The sequence below is a fragment of the Babylonia areolata genome, chromosome 12, assembly GCF_041734735.1.
Source record: "Babylonia areolata isolate BAREFJ2019XMU chromosome 12, ASM4173473v1, whole genome shotgun sequence".
NCBI lineage: Eukaryota > Metazoa > Mollusca > Gastropoda > Neogastropoda > Buccinidae > Babylonia > Babylonia areolata.
This window is the reverse complement of record NC_134887.1, coordinates 5940243-5954957: the sequence shown is the minus strand read 5'-3', so window position 1 is coordinate 5954957 and position 14715 is coordinate 5940243. Positions and strand designations below refer to the sequence as shown.

At 43.3% G+C, this 14715-nt stretch overlaps 1 protein-coding gene and 1 pseudogene across 2 annotated transcripts in view; both read right to left on the bottom strand.

Annotated features, from left to right (window-relative positions):
* LOC143288346 (uncharacterized) overlaps positions 1 to 14715 on the bottom strand; it is a 55651-nt gene that overhangs the window by 23942 nt on the left and 16994 nt on the right. Inside the window, exons 8-13 of one of the 2 annotated variants that reach the window (XM_076596725.1) lie at positions 13631 to 13876; positions 12161 to 12280; positions 7062 to 7129; positions 5464 to 6407; positions 3225 to 3322; positions 2673 to 2828 (exon numbers count right to left, since the gene is read on the bottom strand). In XM_076596725.1, coding sequence (XP_076452840.1) covers positions 2673 to 2828; positions 3225 to 3322; positions 5464 to 6407; positions 7062 to 7129; positions 12161 to 12280; positions 13631 to 13876 — 1632 coding nt within the window. The remainder of the gene's footprint in view (positions 1 to 2672; positions 2829 to 3224; positions 3323 to 5463; positions 6408 to 7061; positions 7130 to 12160; positions 12281 to 13630; positions 13877 to 14715) is intronic. The other variant, XM_076596726.1, reaches the window with a different exon arrangement.
* LOC143288652 (U2 spliceosomal RNA) lies at positions 12688 to 12767 on the bottom strand (annotated as a pseudogene).

Sequence of the window (14715 nt, the reverse complement as noted above, 5' to 3'; positions counted from 1 at the left end):
TGCCTCCTTGAGCTACTGATACTGATCATTTGCTTGTTTATTTATTCATCATTATTGCCTACTTTACTTTTTATTTTCTTCTTTTTTTTCATTCTACTTTATCTTTATTATTTTACGTTCTATTCTATTTCTTTATCTATTTGCTTACTCATTTCTATTTTATTTTTAGATTTATTTACTTATTTATTCATTAATTTAATGACTTATATATCTCCCCCCCCCACCCCCCACCCCCCCTCCCCCATCAAGGCCTGGCTGAGCATATTGGGGTTACGCTGCTGGTAAGGTTATCTGCTTAGCAGACGTGGTACAGCGTATATGGATTTGTCCGAATGCTGTGACGCCTCCTCGAGAAACTAAACTGAGCTGAGCAGCAGTGGCTCAGTGGTAATGACCCTGACTTGGCAGTGACAGCGCACTGGTTCAAGTCTCATACTGTATGATAGTTGTGTCTTTGACTACGACCATCAGAACAGCAGAGGAGGCAACGGCTGTCCCAACTATCTGGGCTGGATTTTGATTATAGTGGAAAGTGTCTTGCCCAAGTTACATGCACCCCCCCCCCCCCCCCCCCCCCAACTCTCTCGGCCAAGAGGGTATCAGGACAGTCGGCGTTGGGATGGTTCCCAAAAGGCCAACCAGCCCCCCCCCCCCCAAGGCTGCAGCACTAAGAGCCAGTGCAATCTTGCCTCCTAGTTTGAGAGTCACAGTCCTTCACAGAAGACTAAGCTGTAAATGACTTTCCATTGCGATGGAGAAACCATCAACCATACAGTTCTCATTTTTCTGTTGGCCCTACAGTAAGCTTTTGTCAGTCTGTGATACAAACTGAGCGTTGGGCACACAAGTCTCTTATAAGGACCAGGATTTTTACTAACCCCCCACCCCACAACCCCTCCCCCCACACACACCATCCACTAGACCTTGAGTGGTGGGTGGTCAGAGTGCTGGTCAGTCAGATGAGATGATACACTGATGCTCCATGTACAGCATGCACTTAACATATGTAAAAAGAACCCATGGCGATGAAAGGGTTTGTCCCTGGCAAAATTCTGTAAGAAAAATCCACTTTCATTGGAGACTAAAAATAAATACACATGCTGCTATATTAAAAAAAAAAAAGAAAATAAAAAAAAAAGGACTTTCTAAAAAAGGTGGTACTGCACAGTGGTGACATGTTTTCCCTTGGAACAGCTGTGCGATTTCACGCAGAGAGAAATATGTCGTGACAAAAAGTAATAGAATACAAAACAAGGCAATGCGCAGATATTAATGAATATTCAGCTGTCACCAAATAAATGAAAGACAAGGACCTAAAATCACATACCAAAAACTGCACACCAAAAACGGTAAATTGACATTACTTACCAATAATCATAAAAATCTATGGAATGCTTATTTAACCCTTTCGCTGCCAGGAAAATAAGATTTAAGTGAAATCTATTTGCCAGGGTTTTTTCACAAAAAACGGGTATAAATTTTCAAAAAATTCTGTGCTCTTTGTTATTGGAGAAAGACCCATAAAAGTATATATTTTCTGAAAGGGAAATGAATAAAGAATACAAAACACATGATGTTTTCCCATTTTATGCATTTTAAGTGACATGCTGTTGTTTTGAAATCAGTGTTTTGTTTTTTGTCACATTTTCAACTTGTTCATTACAAACATTAGTCTGGTAATTTGCACAAAAATATCATTTTCTGGACAAATGGATATCTGCACACACAAAATCATACTAGAACAACCACAATATAAAAAAACTGAAAAAGAAATAGATGCATTGTGACTTCTGCAAGTGATAATATGGATGTGAGGCCACGCCCCCTCAGTCTCCACCCCCCTCCTCTTCACCCCTCTCACACCGTCACTTCATCAGACCGCGTTGGCTGAGTGCCAAGAAAATAGCTCATACGGTGCCCTGCTAAAAATTCGTCTGCTAGAGTTGAACAGCCTGCATCACTCACTGATAGTTGTATCTTGGCCACTCTCTTGATTGCTCCCTTTATTTTCTATCAAATCGTCCTATAAATGTTCACCACTGTCTTCTCCTTCGAATTTATGCTCCAATTCTTTCTGAGCATTAGCTAAGAAAGTGATCTTGGTTGATTTAGTTCGCCACGAGCGCATGTCTTGAGCACGGAGTCAGTCCGACATTTTGTTGAGCGAGCGAGGAGAGGAGCCAGGCAAAGACTGCGGCCAGTAACCCAACCAAAACGTTCAAATAAAGGACTGCCTTATGACGCAGATGGTGTTTCTAGCTATGAATAGAATCCAGAAAGATTCCCCAAGCTAAAGCTACCAGCATTTTTGTCAACGAACTGAATGCAAAGCAGGGAAAAGTCAGAATATTTCGATGACGAGTTATCTCGTCATGCAGGCAGCGAAGCATACATGCTTGCCATGACGAGTTATCTCGTCATGCAGGCAGCCTAGGGGTTAATCTTGTATGTATCTATGTCAGTCAGTAAGTGAGTCTATCACTGGTTGGCTGGGAGACATTTCAACCCATCAAAACGATGTCTTTAGACCATTTTCTGACGTTCCTTGATGAGGGGTTACCCCCCACCCCCAAGTATAAGCAGTGCCTTTGTACCAACAGTTGGCAATGCATCAATGATGCAATGTGTGTCTTAAAATCAAAAGTAATCATAATGATAACAACCCAGCTTACCTCCTCTCGGTCTCTTCGGAGTCTTTCAAGTGATGCGTTCTCTGTACGGAACTTTTCTATCTCAGCCTCCAGCTCCGCCAGCTTTTCTCTGAGAACCTTGGACTGGATGCCATCGCCCACAGCTGTCGTTGTCGCCATCTGAATCTTCTGCTGTTGCTGTTTATAAGCACACGCGACAATGGAAGTGAGTGTGGTGAGGTGTTTGTTAGCGTCTTTCCTATGAAAAGCGTGAGTGTGAGAGTGAGAGTGAGTATGAGAGTGAGAAACCGAGTGAAAGTGCGAGTGCAAGTGTGAGTGTGTGTGCATGTGTGCGTGTGTGTGTGAAAACATGTAAGCATGTGTGTGTTGGACTTAGAGCATGTAATTTTTAAATGGGAACAGCGCAACATGTCTTCCTCTTTCCCTCCCTCACACACACACACACACACACAAAACACATATCCACACGCACACATACAAAGCATGCCCACACACACCCAAACACACTTACATAACACACGCACACAAATAAACTCACAAACACACTTGAAAAAAACAACTAATAACACACACCTGCTGCTGAACAACAGAGGGCTGAGGCTTCAGTTTGGGAAACAAGCGGGACATCAACTTGGACGTGGGAGGAGTCGTCCCTCCTGTCACACCAGGACCTGCCAGTCACATGTTTTTCGCTGCGTTAATAATTCATTCTGTCCCAGCTCTCCCCCCCCATCCTCCTGCCCATCTCTCTCACACACACACACACTCACACACGCTCCAAGGGATCTGACGAGTTAACCCATTCAACCCTAGGGAGTTTACAGCCTTGGCAGGCTCCCCTACATTACTGATGCAGAAAAACGAAGAAAATATACTGAAATTTGACCAGATTTTCCCCAAACCTGACAAGTGGGAACACAGCTGGAAATACTGTAGAGGGTAGTTCCCTTTGCTCGAGGTTAATGCCTGTGTAAGAACAAGTACACCATTTCAATGAATCAAACTTTGGGCACTGCCCACATGCAGAGCTGAATGAGTTAAAAATCTTGGGGGTCCCAAGGACTCGCTCACTTTTACCATAGTTCTAGGGAGTCCCAGACTACATTCAGAAGCTCACTCCAATACTGCACATTCTGATCTTATCTGCATCGCTACACACACATATTCAATGGTAGGCATACCTTCCAGTCTTTGTCTTTGTTTCTGGGCCAAGAAGTGGGCAGATATGTTTTCATGACAACAGCAACAGAGACAAAGGAATCATGGAAAGGGAGGGAAGGGCGCACGTCTGGAAGGTGAAGGGAAACAACTACCCTTGTTGGCAGAAGATGAAAGTCAGACTGAAGCTCCGATGCATGATTTTTACTCTTTTCATGTGTTCAATGTGAAATTCTTCAGTACGTCACAGGGACTCACTCGGTGAGCGTGCAGCATGTACTATTTTCAAAGTGTTAGGGATGCATTTGTATAATTTTATCCATTATAAGTTCTCTCTCTCTCTCTCTCTCCTCTCTCTCTCTCTCACACACTCATTCTCTCTCTCTCAAACACACACACACACACACACACACACACACACACACACAGGCTACAACTGTCACAGTTTAAGTACAGACAGTCCACAGGGACAAGTCTATCAATGTGAGGTCGATATGAGGCAACAAACTGAAGTAGACCCTGCAATGCTTAGAAAGAAAAAAAGAAAAAAAAAAAAGGACCCTGCAATGCTAGCAGCCAAGTCACTTCCTAAGTTGCTCGACAGTGTCTGTGCTGCTGATTCCACATGTGCCGTACACCAGCCGTCATCAGTTCACAACTTAATTAACTCTCTCCGGACGAAGGAATGCTCATGCATTCCTACACAAAACGTATTTGGATTCGGACGAAGGAATGGAATAGCATTCTCCGAAAGTAAAATTCCATCATGCGCTGTACACGTGATTTTGTGATTAGCCAAGCAGAGTGCGCTATTCTGGGTCACTCCACAATCGAACAGTATGATTGGTCAGTCTGGGATGTGTGGCCCGTCTCGCACACACGCTGACAAAGTCACTGACCGGTCGTCTGCTTGTGTGCCAGCCTGTTAGCAAAGCGGGCTCTTCTCAGAATGTTGTGAAGCGAACAAGGCAGTGACAGCAATGTTTTAGGGTTGCCGAAGTACTTGAAATGCTACAAACTGAAGGGTCGGACATTGAAGAGGTGGATGATGACGAAGAAGAAAGCGAATTTAATGCAGAAAGCGAGCATGGGTATGGTGATTCGGGGTGAAAAATTGGCAGTATTTTCTACATATGGCAAAACTGTAAAAATAAGATGAGAAATTTGATTTTTTTTATATGTAATAGCTCAACACGTAATAAACGACTTCTGAAAGTTTCATTTTCTTACACAGTATTTTGTATTTTTTGTGATTTTTTTCCAAACCCTTACAAATGGGCCGTCTATGGGAAAAAGCAAGGGAGAAAACTTGTCGTCCCGAGTGAGTTAACAACTGCTGTTACAGTGTTAGTCCCACAGTTTCACTGGCTCCATGAGTACTGTGACCTGGCATCCACCCTGTGGTGAAGACTGTCATCAGTTTCCCCAAAAACTGTATTGTATTACTCTTCTTTGTCACAACAGATTTCTCTGCATGAAATTTGGGCTGCTCTCCCAAGGGAGAGCGTGTCACTACACTGAGAGAGCCACCCTTTTTATTTTTCCTGCCTGCAGTTTTATTTGTTTTCCTATCAAAGTGAATTTTGCCTACAGAATGTTGCCAGGGACAACCCTTTTGTTGTAATATATGTATTCATAATTAATATCAACTCACCTGACGGAGCAGACATCTTGGTCTCTGCAACTTGTGGGGCCGTGCTGCTCCACTCATCTTCATCTTCCCAGTCATCAGTGAGTTCTTCACTGTTGTTGTTGTTGTTGTTGTTGTTGTTGTTGTTGCTGTTGGGTGCTGCTTCGGCTTTGTCAACCGTCGCCTGATGACCACGTCGTCGATCCTCACCTCCAAACGTTCCCTCCTCCTCCTCTTCAGAAGACTTCCTGCTGTCATATTCATTGTTTTCCTCCACCGTATCATCAGAATCTTCTTCATCATCAGAACTGACCGCATGTTTATCAAAACGGCCCATCTTCTTACCTCCTATCACCACCGGCTGAGGTCTCGACACCGACGACGACAACATGGAGCTGTCGTTACAGTTCTCATCATCCTCGTCACGCACAGTTTTGAGCTGGGTTTCTGTGGGTTGCTCCGTTTGCTGCGAAAACCCGGACGACAAAAACCCTGCCTGCGCCGACAGTTTCTGAAGCAGCGACGCCGTGTCGCTGGCGGGGTTCAGTCTGGACTGAAGCGTGGCCACTTTACGGGTCACCGATCTGGGCGGAGACACACACTCCCTGTCGTTGCTCAGCTGCGACGACTGCCCGTGCTGACCGAACAACGAAAACTGTCTGGAGAAATCTATACCGTTCAACGTCTGGTGACCCTGACTGAAAACACTCTCAGAGAAAGCACTTTTCACATCGCCCCTTTCACTCTGCCTCCCCCCATCCGCGTGGGGAAGTTCGTTGCTGTGTGTGTCACTCTGAAGTCTCACTGTGTTGAGTTCGCAGGCTGCAAACCCTGTCTCGTTGTCAGAGGCAGAGTCTTCTTCAGTGAGGGTGTCGTCATGGCCTTCAGACGGATGTTGCAGGGTCTGTCCTGGGGCCTGTGGCTGACCAGGAATGCTGATGGACAGCAGACTGCGAATGGCCGCATTTCTGAAATTCAAACAGCATGGACAAGGCTTCAGGAAAGGCACAAATTGCGTGATGTTTGCACGGCACACATTTGCTTTTAAAAAAACAACAACATCATTTTGAAGTATAATGGCATAAAACAGTGAAAGTGGAATGACAGAATCCATCACAACATAAAACATCTAACACAAAACAACATAACACAAAACAAAAGACCCCCCCAAAACTGAATACAAGCACTGTCAAAATCAACACTGAGGTCATACACGATGTTGGTGTGTCGATAATCTGTGTGTGTGTGTGTGTGTGTGTGTGTGTTTGCGCGTGCGCATATGTGCATGCGTGCGTGTGTGTGTGTGTTTGTGCACATGCACACATGCATGTCTGCACTGTGTCAATAATCTGTGTGTGTGTGTGTGTGTGTGTGTGTGTGTGTGTGTGTGTGTGTGCATGCACATATGCATGTCTGCACTGTTTGAATCTGCATTGCATATTTCCTTGCATACGTGAATGCGTACATAAAGAGCAGGCAGTCGTGGGTCTGGGTTCTTGCACCACATTCAAACCCCAACCTGTTTGCAAAAAAATGAAAGAGAACACGTGATATTCATAATTCTCTAAACATTTCTGTCTGAAAAAATCACTAACACATGTTCAACATCACAGCTTCCTTACCTTTCGAAAGGGCTGGACTGAGCTGATTTCTTCTTCTCCAGGACAGTTTTCAAGTCCGACACAGCAGCCTGCAACAAACCACAGAATCCCTCAGACGTCAGGACTTGTGATCCAGTGGTCACTAGTGATCAGAAAGTTCGAGGCCCTCGTTTCAGCATGGTGCTGTGTCCTTGAAATTGTGGTGCTTAGAGCCTCGCCGACCACTAAGGCCATCTCAAGGCTATCGCCGCGTTAATAACTACTACAAGGATAAAAAAAAAAAAAAAACAAACAATTAAAACGAGTCACCACTTCAAACTTTCCACTCAAAGTTTTAAAAAACCTTCCATAGTTTAACTCTTTCCATACGAACGGCGAAAGAGACGACGTAAACAGCGTTTCACCCCAATTACCATCATCAAAATATTGCAAGCGGAAGGCTCTTATACTGAAGACGTGAATGTTGACAAAGAATACCACAATTCTGACGACGGAAGCTAAAGTTTGGGTCATTCAGACACCCACTGGACATCCGAGGGGTCTGTGTAGAGGAGAAGAGAGGACTGGCCGTACAGAGTGAGTTAAAACCTTCAAATCTGGTTTAAAATGTTCACTTCTTTTAAGAGGTCCATCAGCGCCCACGGAGGGACATCACGAAACAAGGTCTTTAAAGAAACCACCGTGTAATGTCTGTGTCTAACGTCATGCAGATCCCAACAGTCAAGGAGCACGTGTTTCACGGTGAGAAGCTCATCACAGGGAATACATCGAGGGGCCTCTTCCCCCTTCAACAAGTAAGAATGAGTAAAAAAAAAAAAAAAAAGTGTGCCCCGCATGCAGTCTGCACAGCACAGACTCCTCCTTTCTGTTCTTCACCCCTGAAGGGAGGGTCTCTTTTAGGTCTGGATGGATCAGACAGGGTGCTGTGTCCCTGGAAATGGGACTTCACTCTGACGTTCCTCACCCCACCCTCACCCAGGAGTGAACATGTACCTGACTTCGGTCAGGGAAGTCAAAAACAGCGGAAGGGTAGATGACCAGTACCCGCCTACTTAAGCCGAGTCTGGCTAGACTAAGTGAATAATGAACTCACTGCTCCCATGACTGTAAAAGGCCATAGGACCTTTAACCTTTGATAATAATAATAATAATAATAATAATAATGGATACTTATATAGCACACTATTCAGAAATCTGCTCTAGGTGCTTTACAAAAACGCTTTGTTAACATAAAACATTACATCTATGTTACATACACACACCAAAATATGACTACACACACACACACACACACACACACACACACACACACACACACACACACACACACTGTGTGCATACATTTTAACAATACATGTGTATCTAACAGCTACCCTAACACATACGCACACACAGGCAGGCACAAACTTACATAAACGCACGCGCACACAATACACATTCATATACATGCATGTAGTTATGTACACATACATATGTATGCATACATAGTCAAGCACAGCTAACGCAAAGGAAGTGGACCTGCCACAGATGAACTTACTGCTGAGGGAAAAGGTGAGTTTTGAGACGAGATTTAAAAGATGCGAGGGAATCAGAATGACGGAGGTTACCAGGGAGCTTGTTCCACGTCTATACATAAAATATCATTCTCTATTATTTGGATCACTTGCTCTCTCTCTCTCTCTTGTTGTCATTACCCCCTCCCCGCCATTATTTACTTTATTTATCTATTGGTTGTATATAGGCCTGTGGCCCAAATATGATTAAACCACCTGAATCTTAATCTCACTATCATCCTTTTACTCCCAGAAAAAATCATCAATGTAATTCAAATAACAATTAACAAAAAAAAAAAAAAAAACAAAAAAACCCCAACCCTTTCTCCAGTTCCACTTCTAAACAGCAGTTAGAAAACCTTCATAGTTGACACAGCATCAAGCAAACAATCAACAAACTCTCCAACTCTGTCTAGAACACAATGATAAAAAAAACATTGTTTTGAAGAAGTAAAAAGCAACCCTCCTCTCCTGCCAACCACAAGAATCTATGGTTTCAATAACTGTCATGGCTAGAAAAAACTGTAACGATCACAACTCCTCATATGATGATAGAGTCTCCCGTCGGTCCAACGGATGAGCAGGCAGGCAGGCTTATCTGTCAGTGTGTCCTCATATGGGAGAAGAGGCCGATTCTGGATGCGCAGCACTTCCCACAGGTGTTGCAAGGGAAAACGTCTCCAGAAGTTGAGCCCTGCTTCCTTCGCTCACGCTTCTCCTTAATGGCCAGCGTTCTCTTGTTTTCAAACGTCTTTATGCCACCAGAGCACAGCATCCTCCAGCGAGAGTGGTCAAGGGCATCAGTTTCCCAGGAAGCGATGTCTATGTCACAGGCTTTGAGATTTGTCTTCAAGATGTCCTTGAAGCGCTTGCAGGGTCTTCCAAGTTCACGGTGGCCTTCCTTCAGCTGGCCATACAAAAGCATCTTCGGGATCCTGCTGTCTGTCATGCAGACAATGTGTCCTGTCCAGTGTAGCTGTCCAACATGTCCTGCTGTTTGTCATGTGGACAACGTGTCCTGTCCAGCGTGTCCTGTCCAACGTGTCCTGCTGTCTGTCAAGCAGATAACATGTCCTGTCCAGCGTAGCTGTCCAACATGTCCTGCTGTCTGTCATGCGGACAATGTGTCCTGTCCAGTGTAGCTGTCCAACGTGTCCTGCTGTTTGTCATGTGGACAACGTGTCCTGTCCAGCATGTCCTGTCCAACGTGTCCTGCTGTTTGTCATGCGGACAACGTGTCCTGTCCAGCATGTCCTGTCCAACATGTCCTGCTGTTTGTCATGTGGACAACGTGTCCTGTCCAGCATGTCCTGTCCAACGTGTCCTGCTGTTTGTCATGCGGACAACGTGTCCTGTCCAGCGTGTCCTGTCCTCATATATCATGTCACATTAACCCATTCAACCCCGGGACAGTTTACAGGCTCGGCAGGCTTCCATGCCATATTGATGCGCAAAAAAACGCAAAAAAACATACGGTTTTTCTTCCAAATTTCATATGGACACATCCAGAATTACGGCAGAACTTAGCTCCCTTTCTTTACAGTTTATACGTGATACATGTTGGAACGTGAAAACTGTTGTAAGGACACAGATTTTGAAGCACGAGCAATGCTCAGGCGCTGGGTTCAATGAGTTAATTTAACTTACAATGATAACAACTGTTAATCAAGTAAGGCATATACATAATTTCACTTTCATTGATTACAACTGTTCTTTTAATCTTATTATTAAATTCTTTTAATCAGCTTGTATAACAATCATAGGGCAAATCAACGAGGTAACAATAGTGTAACAACTCCAATGACAAACTTCCATCCCAAAAGACTTATCAAGTTAACTCACTTTATCCCCAGTAAAACTAAGTCTTAAGCTGACTCACTTTATCCCAAGCAAAACTAAGTCTTAAGCTGACTCACTTTATCCCCAGTAAAACTAAGTCTTAAGCTGACTCACTTTATCCCAAGCAAAACTAAGTCTTAAGCTGACTCACTTTATCCCCAGTAAAACTTAGTCTTAAGCTGACTCACTTTATCCCCAGTAAAACTAAGTCTTAAGCTGACTCACTTTATCCCAAGCAAAACTAAGTCTTAAGCTGACTCACTTTATCCCCAGTAAAACTTAGTCTTAAGCTGACTCACTTTATCCGCAGTAAAACTTAGTCTTAAGCTGACTCACTTTTATCCCAAGCAAAACTAAGTCTTAAGCTGACTCACTTTATCCCAAGCAAAACTAAGTCTTAAGCTGACTCACTTTATCCCAAGTAAAACTAAGTCTTAAGCTGACTCACTTTATCCCAAGTAAAACTTAGTCTTAAGCTGACTCACTTTTATCCCAAGCAAAACTAAGTCTTAAGCTGACTCACTTTATCCCAAGCAAAACTAAGTCTTAAGCTGACTCACTTTATCCCACGCAAAACTAAGTCTTAAGCTGACTCACTTTATCCGCAGTAAAACTTAGTCTTAAGCTGACTCACTTTATCCCAAGCAAAACTAAGTCTTAAGCTGACTCACTTTATCCCCAGTAAAACTTAGTCTTAAGCTGACTCACTTTATCCCAAGCAAAACTAAGTCTTAAGCTGACTCACTTTATCCCAAGTAAAACTAAGTCTTAAGCTGACTCACTTTATCCCAAGCAAAACTAAGTCTTAAGCTGACTCACTTTATCCCAAGAAAACTAAGTCTTAAGCTGACTCACTTTATCCCAAGTAAAACTAAGTCATCTCACCATCCAGACCAAGAAATTTTCAATCACTGAAAGTTGAAAGAGGACACAGTTAGAAAGATGATAAAAAAAAAATGTTTTATAAAAGTTTCTAAATGGACTGTTGTACAGTTTGGTGTGTGAGTTGTAAAGTTATTGCTGAAGCATGGGAAATTTGTAAACTGAATAAAACTGTTTTTATTATGTTGTTGATTTACACCCCCACCCCCCCTCAACTGTACCCAAGCAAGAATAAACTAAACTAAAACAGTGTGAAAGAATACTCGAACCTGGTCCACAGGCAGAAAATAATCCAGGTACGAGTTTAATTGTGTGCCAAGAGCAGAATGAGTCAATAATAATAGTAGTAATAATAATAATATGTAGGCTTATATAGTGCAGTATCCCCATCTCAAATGGGGCTCACCGTGCTCTACAATAAAATATCCAAAATTAAGACTGAGTGATGCAAAAATATGTGTGAAAAAAAAAATTACATAAATGAATAAATCTATCAAACAATCAATCAATCAAAACAGTCTCACATCACGTTTCCTTTATTCATTAAAAGCCTGTTCACCTAAGATGATGATACTTGACATTTGCTAAAAATATACATATTTCAGACTCACATCACATTTGCTAAAACATACTTATTTCAGACGATCTCACATCACGCTGGCTAAAATTTACAAACTTCAAACAACGTGACATAATAATATCTAAATCAACCAACACAGGCAATGATCACAGTCTCACATCACACAGGCCCTTGGGAATCAAAACACCAGATGGCCTGCAGCCCCCCCCCCCCCCTCCCCCCCCAAACCCTCCCCATCCCTAAACCCTTCCACCAGGCCACCTCACCTTCTGCCTCTGCTTGTTGGGGGTGACCAGTCGCTGGACGACGGAGGAGTTGCTGACCAGAGACATGTTGTCCGCGATGTCCTCCAGCGCCTCAAATTCGTCCAGCTCCTCCGCCTCCAGCTGTGCATCACAGGTGGACTTGTTTAAGTGGTGTGCTGTTGTTGTTGTTGTTGATGTATAGGTAGACTTTGTTTAGGTGGATTGTTGTTGCTGTTGTTGTAGTAGTTGTTGTTGTTGACATATAGGTAGCGGCAGGAATGTCAGACCCCTGCCGGAGTCTGCACTAGTGGGTCACGGTTAAGTATGTGTAATTAAAAGGTAGATTTTGTTTAGGTGGATTGTTGTTGCTGTTGTTGTAGTTGTTGCTGTTGTTGTTGTTGGTGGTGGTGGTGATTTTGTTGTTGCTGGGGGTTTTTTTAAGCGTTTCTTTTCATGTACATGAAAAAAAAAAATGTTCATAAACAAGTCAACACATGGATAGAAAGATGAAAATGGAGAGAAAGAGAGACAGAGTGAAAGAAAGAAAAAAAGAGAGACACAGAGAGACAGGGGGAAGAACAAGAACAGATACTACACTTTGATCTTAGCCAAAAGGCCGAGAAGCGACAGACAGAGAGAGAGAGATAAAGACCCCCCCCCCCCCTTCTTCCCCCCCCCTCCCCCCACACAAACAGAACAAGACTGAGTGTGATAGAGACAGAATGTCAGTTTAGTCAGAATGATCTTTCATTGACACTAAGGGTAAAAGAGCTGATAAACTCTGTGTGTGTGTGTTTGTGTGTGTGTGTGTGTGTGTGTGTGTGTGTGTGTGTGTGTGTGTGTGTGTGTGTGTGTATGTGCCCTCACTTGTGTCTGAGTGTATGTCTGTTAAGTGCGCACACCAACAAAAAATCAGAAGCTGATCATCCAGGTACCAGAGTCAAAGGTTAAAAAAAACCAAAAAACATGGAGAATGAAAACCAGAAGCTAGAAGATAGAAAATGAAAATCAAACACACAACACCCTGAGTACATGCACAAGATAAAAAAAAAAGCACATAATCATCTCTAAAACAGACACTGCTGACAAGTTGACATGTAGTTCATTTTTTCGCTCTGATGACACAGCCAGCATGTCAAATCACTGAAGGTATGATGCACAAGTTCACACCAACAAGACAGATTAACTTCACTGAATGGTATGCACAAGATAAAACAGAAAAACAGAAGGCAACAGCAGTGGTCATAAGCTAGGCATCACAGACTAACAGAGGTTAATCAGGTGATTTCAACGCTGTTATATTTTTCATTCCTAAATGCTCAGATAAAAAACGAAAATATGAAAATCCAACTTAATCGTAGCCAGCTGAGCGCTCGGCTACATAAGAAAGAAAAAAACCGAAAGAAATTCATTTCTAAAATACTCTGAACTTCAACCCCCCAAAAATAATAATTTACAGTTCCAGTCTGAAGACGACAAGTTATAACCTACCGGCGCTTTCTTTTCCCTCTCTTTCAACCCGGCGATGAAGGAAGCGTCGTCAGCAATGGAATCCTTCTCGTCCAGTTCTTCTCTCTCTCTTCGGTCATTGCGCGATGACGACGACAACGATGACGGTCCTGGCTGGCTGTGCTCCTCGGTGTTCTGAGGCCTGGAGTTCTGTGTCCTCTTCCCCGTCTCTGACCTGCGCTTGATCAACTTCAGCTTCTCTGGCTGTGGTGGGTCCACATCCACCTGCTGAAGATGGGGTCATTTTTAACGACGAGCGCAACAGCCCTGTGGTTATTTAACTCTTTCCGGACGAAGGAATGCTCACGCATTCCTACACAAAACGTATTCGGTTTCGGACGAAGGAATGGAATAGCATTCTCCGAAAGTAAAATTCCATCATGCGCTGTACACGTGATTTTGTGATTAGCCAAGCAGAGTGCGCTATTCTGGGTCACTCCACAATCGAACAGTATAATTGGTTAGTCTGGGATGTGTGGCCTGTCTCGCACACACGCTGACAAAGTCACTGACCGGTCGTCTGCTCGCGTGCCAGCCTGTTAGCAAAGCGGGCTCTTCTCAAAATGTTGTGAAGCGAACAAGGCAGTGACGGCAATGTTTTTGGGTTGCCCAAGTACTTGATATGCTACAAACTGAAGGGTCGGACACTGAAGAGGTGGATGATGACAAAGAAGAAAGCGAATTTAATGCAGAAAGCAAGCATGGGTATGGTGATTTGGGGTGAAAAATTGGCAGTATTTTCTACATATGGCAAAACTGTAAAAATAAGATGAGAAATTTGATTTTTTTTTTTATATATGTAATAGCTCAACACGTAATAAACCAGTTCTGAAAGTTTCATTTTCTTACACAGTATTTTGTATTTTTTGTAATTTTTTTTCCAAACCCTTACGAATGGGCTGTCTGTGGGGAAAAGCAAGGGAGAAAACTTGTCGTCCCGAGTGAGTTAAAGTGTTGGACTTTGAATCTGAGGGTCCTGGGTTTGAATCTTACTAACTGCGCCTGGTGGGTAAAGGGTAGAGATTTTTTTTCCCCCCGATATCCCAGGACAACCTATGTGTGGGCCT